This window comes from Thunnus thynnus, chromosome 20 (assembly GCF_963924715.1).
Source record: "Thunnus thynnus chromosome 20, fThuThy2.1, whole genome shotgun sequence".
In the NCBI taxonomy this organism is placed as follows: domain Eukaryota; kingdom Metazoa; phylum Chordata; class Actinopteri; order Scombriformes; family Scombridae; genus Thunnus; species Thunnus thynnus.
This window is the reverse complement of record NC_089536.1, coordinates 26,708,364-26,715,484: the sequence shown is the minus strand read 5'-3', so window position 1 is coordinate 26,715,484 and position 7,121 is coordinate 26,708,364. Positions and strand designations below refer to the sequence as shown.

Genomic DNA, 7,121 nt, shown 5'->3' with positions numbered 1-7,121 from the left:
AAGATTAATCAGTCATTAAGTTGAAGAAGGAGATATGGTATTAATGTTATTTTTGCTTAGATCCCAAACAAGACATTCATATTATATTCATATAACTAATATAACCAGCAGATGGTGGTAACTCAATAACGAAAGGCCAGAATTCAGTTGGTTCCTCAAGAAGTAGAAGAAGAAGGTCATCCACCGAAGAAGAAGAATAAAACAAGCATGGCTGGAAACATAAGCAACACCACTGCACCGATAACTAGTTCTCTGTCTAAATTACAGTCTCTGAACGGACTGTTCGCAATTTATAAAAAACAAGGACCGACATCTGCAGACGTCCTGAATACACTGAAAGAAGCTTTACTCAAGGGTAATGCAGGGGCGCCGTCAGGAGATGAGGCTATGTGCCGTTTGGTGAGGCTGACATTTGACAGTTCTGCTTTAAAGTTACTTTTCTTTCAGAGGCTGGTGTGCAGAACCCAAACCCGCGAAAGAGGAGGAAGCAGAGTCTGAAGATGGGGCACGGAGGGACGCTGGACAGCGCTGCCAGCGGGGTGTTGGGTAAGCGGGAAGCATACATCCAGGTGCTGGGTTTCATTTCTGCCCGGGCTGACCTGGAGGGCCAGATATGAAAGGAAAACACATAGCTTGTTACTACTGGTGTTGTACCTTGAGTAGCCAGGTAGTAGGTTTGGTTTCACAGTTGGTAGGGGACATAGGGATGGAGTTGAATATGTCAAGGAAACATCAGAGGTTACCGTTAAAGTCTCCCTCCACCTAAAATATATTTCACTTGGATGTTGTTCTTCTTCTCTGTGCAGAATGATGTCTGTGTAGAGTTTGTTTTCACATTCATCTGCTGAAGGAGGAGCGTCTCTCTGAGCTCACCTTAAATTAAATCTCAGTTTAAGCAGGATTTGTGACATCTCAGCTAGTGTGATGTGGAAACTTGAAGCTTTCAGTGCACCTACATACACAGCACTTTATTAGGAACACCATACTAATTCTGGGCAGGGCCTCCCTTTGTTCTCAACACAACAGTGTAATTTCTTGGTTGCATGGATTCATTCCTTTGAGATTCTGGTCCATGTTGACGTGATTGCATCACTTAATTCTTGCAGATTTGTCAGCTGCACATTTATGCTGCGGATCTCCCATTCTGCCACATCCCAAAGCTGTTCTATTGGATTCAGACTGGTGACTGGGCAGGTCAGTGAAGTACACTGAACTCATTGTAATGTTGATGAAACCAGTGTAGATAACTTTGTGACGTGATGTGTTATCGTTCTGGATGCAGCCATTAGAAGATGGTAAATTGTCTTCATAAAGGGAGTCACATGGTCAGCAGCAACACTCAGGCTGTGGCATTCAAATGATGATTGATTGGTATTAAGGGGCCTTAAGTGTGCCAAAAAAACATCCCCCCATACCGTTACACCAGCAGCCTGGACTGTTGACGTGACGTGCCTCAGCAGAAATAGAGATTCATCAGACCAGACTATGTTTTTCCTGTCTTCAGCTGTCCAGTGTTGGTGAGCCTGAGCCCACTGCAGCCTCATGTTTCTGTTGTTGGCTGACAGGAGTGGAACCGGCCGTGGTCTTCTGCTGTTGTAGCCTATCTGCACTGTCAAGGTTCCACATGTTGTGCATTCTGAGATGTTTTTCTGCTCACCACAGTTGTAAAGATGTTATCTGAGTTACTGTAGCCTTTCTGTCAGCTCCGACCAGTCTGTCCATTCTCCTCTGACTCCTCTCTTATCAACAAGATGTTTCTGTCAACGGAACTGCTGCTTCATTGGATGTTTTTTTTTTTGTTTTTTGCACCATTCTGAGTTCAACTCTTGTGACTGTTGTGCATGAGAATCCAAGGAGATCAGCAATTTCTGGCAACAACAACCACGCCACAGTCACCCATTTCTGATATTTGATGTGAACATTAACTGAAGCTCCTGACCTGTGTTGCATTGTACTGCTGCCACATGATTGGCTGATTGGATAATTGCATGAAGTGCTCGGTGAGTGAACACTGAGAACGGACTTTTTAGTGAAGTAGGAAACATCTTGTTTCCAGCAGTTGAACTTTTGAAATGAACAGTATTTACAGATTCATACATTCTGGATGTTTTCTATCATGGAGAATGAGGTAATGAATGTTTTTTTTTTGTGGAAAAATCATATTGGACACAAATTATTATTCAAAGCAGAGTATTTTTATATGTCTTAAAACAGGATCTTTAAACAATGTATGTTGCTTGCTGTAGACTGCTGCCATCAAGGATGTTGAAAAGGAGAAGGGTCTGTAGCCATGGTTACCCACAGCCCAACCACACACCCCTAAGAAATGCTTGACTGGACAAAAAAAAACACTGTTTCACATTGTTTATTTAATTGACTGTTAGTTATATTTTTATGTCTGTTGTATATTCTAGTTTGTATTTTTGCTAAATTGTGTTTCAAATACATAATCGACAGAGAAATACTATATTCCTTTATTGTATTAACTCATGTATATATTTTATTTAATTTGAATAGTTCTACCTATAAGCAGTCTCAATTCTGACTCTAAAGAATAGCAATTCCCAGAAGCAGCACTGAGGACATGACCTCACGACCACATGACCTATTAAACAATACATGTACAAAATATAGGAAACATTTTTTGTTTTGTTGTTGTTTTTTTGCTCACTAGCACTAGCCTCTGACAGAACAGAGAAGATTGTAATAGGACAAACATTCCCTGAGTCACTATTATCCAGACTGCAAAATGAAGAAAATACTAAAGTCTGTGAAACACTTGTTTTTTAATCTTGTGGTGTGAGGAATGTCGCCACCTCTAGGGGATGCTAACAGGACTCTGATGTGTCTGTTTCTTTCAGTTGTTGGTGTTGGGAATGGTACAAAAATGCTCAGTACCATGTTGGCTGGTTCTAAGGTGAGTTTGTTTGTAACTATGTAAAGAGTAAAAGTCAAGGCCTAAAAACAGACCTATAGAGAGCCACATTACCAGAAATTGTTCCACTTGAAGAGAATGTGTTTCCATTATGAAGAAAACAGGTCATTTAAAACAAAACAAACAAATATAACTTGTTGATTAATTTGTAGCATCAATGTATCATTGTAGTTTATTGCTGTCCAGGCAGCTGTATCACTGTGGGACCTGTTGAGTGGCTACAACACAATGTATGTTACTATATGATATAGTCCATCCTTATAGGAAAGTTGTAGGAATATTAAACATGGCATGAAATGATAACTAGGTTAGCTAGTGTTTCAGTATTTTAAAGCTTTTCTATCCTTATAACTCACTGTAGAGAAGCTAAAGATGTGTCTGAAAGAATTATATTATACACTGAGCTTGACTGTATGTTGAACCTCACCTGTATGGTGTTTAATTTTTTTTGCACATGTGGGTCAGCTCAGAAGGTGACCTGTTCACACTGGTATTGAATGTTGATGACATAATGTGAACAGTTCAAGAAAGTCTTTGGTGGATCTGGGTCTTGTCATTCATATAATAATAAGTTGGTCTTGTTCCTATTGTTAGTCTGCACAGCATTAAGATGCTTTTGGGAAATAAATCATCAACCCCATTTTTTGTGTGTAGATATTTGACATTTTAAATGAATATGAATATATATATGTGTATATGTGTGCCCGAATACAAATACATTATTCAGCAAAGCACAAATAACACTTTAAATTTCTAAAATTAAAGCGTAATAAAAACAAAAACAGGATTTTTAAGCCTCTTTCCACTTTTTTTTCCGAATACAAATAATTTTGCTACCTCAACAAATACAGATACAAATACAAATACTGGGCTTTCTGCACATCCCTAATATATATAATGTTTACAAATGGATAATTACTAGGAAAATGAAACTTAAATAGCTAACTCCATCGACAAATAATTTACAGTGCACTCCATGCAAACAGATTTTCATTTGCAAATGGGCAGGCAGTGTGCAACTCGATCTGGACAATGAAATTGCAAACTGGACCTTTTGCATTTTAATAAATTTTTGTCTTGAAATTGTTAGAAAAGAACTAATCATAATGCATTTTCAGAATTCAACAGTTTCATATAAATGGTCATTAATTCACAGAGACAACAAAGTGATGCATACTGTTTATTCTGCAGAAATATGTTGCTGTGGGGGAACTGGGAAAAGCAACAGATACTCTGGATGCCACTGGCAGTGTGACTCTGGAAAAAGACTTTGGTAATACTGCAATCATTTCATTTGAACTATTCATGGTATTGAGATCTATTTCAACAAGCCTCTGTCTCTGCTGGAACACACATGATTTAAGTTATTCATATTGGTTTCACTCCACAGAACACATCACCAGGTTGGACATCGAGGAGAAGCTGAAAAACTTTGTTGGTGATATTATGCAAGTCCCTCCACTGTGAGTAAGACCTTTGACTGTAACTGTGGTGTCCCTCAGGGCAGCCAAGTAAAATATAGAACACACACACACTAATGTACGTAAAACATGAAAAAAATACATGAAACAATACATGACCTCCAATATGAGGAAATGTTTCCATGACAGTAACATCTGTGTTTGTGAAAGTAAACTGATAAAGGGTTTGACCATCAGATCAAATTGCACTGTTCTAAGTAATAGATAATCATTTTGGGCGTATTAATCACTTCTGACTTCCAGTATGGCTGCTCTGAACAGCTCTGAACACTTTTGTCTAGAGATGCAAAGATTAGTGGATTAATCATTAGTCATCATTCATGCTAAAATACCAAAACATTTATTCATTCCAGCTTCTCAGTTGTTAATTTTTGCTGCCTTTCTTTGTTTCACATGAAATATCTTTTAGTCAGATAGATAAAGCAATTTCAAGACGTCACCTTTGGCTTTAAGAAACTGTGATGGATATTTTTTTGACATTTAAAATAACATTCTTTGATGTTTTATAGACCAAAAAAATTCATTGATTAATGGAGAAAAGTATTTTTATCTTGCAAAGTGGTAGTGCTTTCCTCTCATAACCCAGTCCATACTCTGGCACCATCTTTCCCACAATGTCAATTTGTCTCTGGCACCAAAACAGCCAGGACTGCCACAGTTTCCTATAATTAAATAATAATAATATTGCAGAGTAATATATCCATGAGAAAAACCTTGTGATATATTAAAGAAAAACTCCCTCTGGGCTCTATGAATAGATGGATCATTAACACTCACATTGTGCTGCAGTGAACATTTCAGTCTCTAGAGGCCACTAGCTTCAGACTTTTGGTTTGTTCATCTGTCTACCCCCCCCCCCCCCCCCCCCCCCATGAAGAAGCCTTCCTGCCAGCCTTAATATGGACAACATTTCAGATTGACTGGAAGGGGATTTCAAACAATGATGTGAAATGATAGGATGTCTGAACTTCACATGAACTCTGTTCCCTTTGCACCTTTTTTTTTTTTTTTTTATCAGGAATAAAGAACAGCAGACCTCATGAGTATGTTTGATTTGTTTTTCATTTTAGTTACTCTGCACTGAAAAAAGACGGCCAGCGTCTGTCTGTCCTGCTGAAGAAAGGTCACAAGGTCGAGGCTAAACCTGCCAGAGCGGTGACGGTGTACAACCTGACCCTGCAAGAGTTCAAACCTCCTGTCTTCACTCTGGGTTAGCATGTGTTGCATAATACAGTCTTTCTATGTTGTTCTATGTAACTCTGACTTCATGTTATTTAGAAAAGCCTTGCGAGTTGCACATTCAAACAAACAGTTACAGTAGTTTTTATATCCATAACAGATATTGAATGCGGTGGAGGATTTTATGTCAGAAGCTTGGTTGATGATCTGGGAAAAGGTGAGATGAAATTCAGTGTTTTTCACAATTCTTATCAGCATGTTTATGGAAAAAGTCAATAATCTAAACCGAGAAATCAGAAATGAAGACTGTTGGTCACCATAAGAATAACCAGTTCTCTCTCTGCTGCAGCTCTGTCATCATGTGCTCATGTCAAAGAGCTGACCCGTACCAAGCAGGGTCAGTTCACCCTGGAGGAGCACGCCTTACATGAGGAGCACTGGACACTGGAACATATCCTCACATCTCTGCAGCCCTGCTCAGGATCAGAGGCGGGTCAGGACTGTACCAAACCACCAGAGGCGGACACCTGAGGAACACGGGACCCGAACTGAGAGTAAAAATGTGGGCTTGCTGTCGGTGTCATGGTGTGTCATGACTCACTGGATTAGCTTTTTGCAATGAAGAGAACAATCAGGCCTTAATGTGTCCGCTTCTCCTGGAAGGTGTTTGTTCCACAGATGAAGATTTAGCATCGGAGACAAAAATATCAAAACAACAACTATCTCGGGTCTTGTGATATCTAGCTCACATTCCTGTGTTTCACTTGCAATTTATGATGTAGTTAAATTTCAGTGTTTGAAAATGGCAACACCCACTCCACCCTCCACCCTCCACCCTCAGCATCTGTCTCCACCTGCTCATATCCAGTATACAGTACATACCTGTCCCAACCAAATTCCACTGTATTCTGTGATAGGGAACGTTGACGACACACAAACAGGCAACAGCAGAGAAAGGTATTTTCAAATCATACAGATAACATGAAACAGATTGACATGGTAAACAAAAAAAAACATTTCATGCTGCAGGATTTCTAAATATTTGTGACAATTTATTTTTGTCTATTGAAATAGATTTTTTTTTTTTTTTTGCAACTACAATTCTGGGGAATCTTTAAGATCAGCAAAAATATTGACTTCATTTATATTGTGATATTCTGTATATCAATATTGACCATGAGTAGAAGTATTGTGATTGAATTTTGCCATGTCATACAGTTTTGGTCTGGACGTTATCTTCATTCAGGTGGTTTCACCAGTAATTCCACCTTCTGTAGCTGTGCTAGACAATACACTTAAATATATTATATGAGTCATTTTACCTGGAGATTAATTTTTAGAAACAGTGCTCTTAAAGAAATTTCACGTGGGTGAAAGCAATTTGTGTTCTTCCAATGTAGTGCAACTGTTTTTTTTTTTTTTTTGAAGACTGATGTGCTCTGCAAGTGTTGTTGTGTACGCAGCATGTCTAATTTAATTATGTCTGCATTTGCAGATTAAATAAATATTCAAGTGGAACTAATAAA

At 38.6% G+C, this 7,121-nt stretch overlaps 1 protein-coding gene across 1 annotated transcript; it reads left to right on the top strand.

Annotated features, from left to right (window-relative positions):
• The first annotated feature begins 147 nt into the window (after positions 1–147).
• Positions 148–7,121, top strand: trub1 (TruB pseudouridine (psi) synthase family member 1). Its single transcript, XM_067576418.1, has 8 exons — positions 148–355; positions 448–546; positions 2,862–2,917; positions 4,127–4,208; positions 4,326–4,398; positions 5,487–5,626; positions 5,756–5,812; positions 5,945–7,121. The coding sequence occupies exons 1-8, from the start codon at positions 208–210 to the stop codon at positions 6,124–6,126; spliced, it is 837 nt and encodes a 278-aa protein (XP_067432519.1). The 5' UTR covers positions 148–207; the 3' UTR covers positions 6,127–7,121.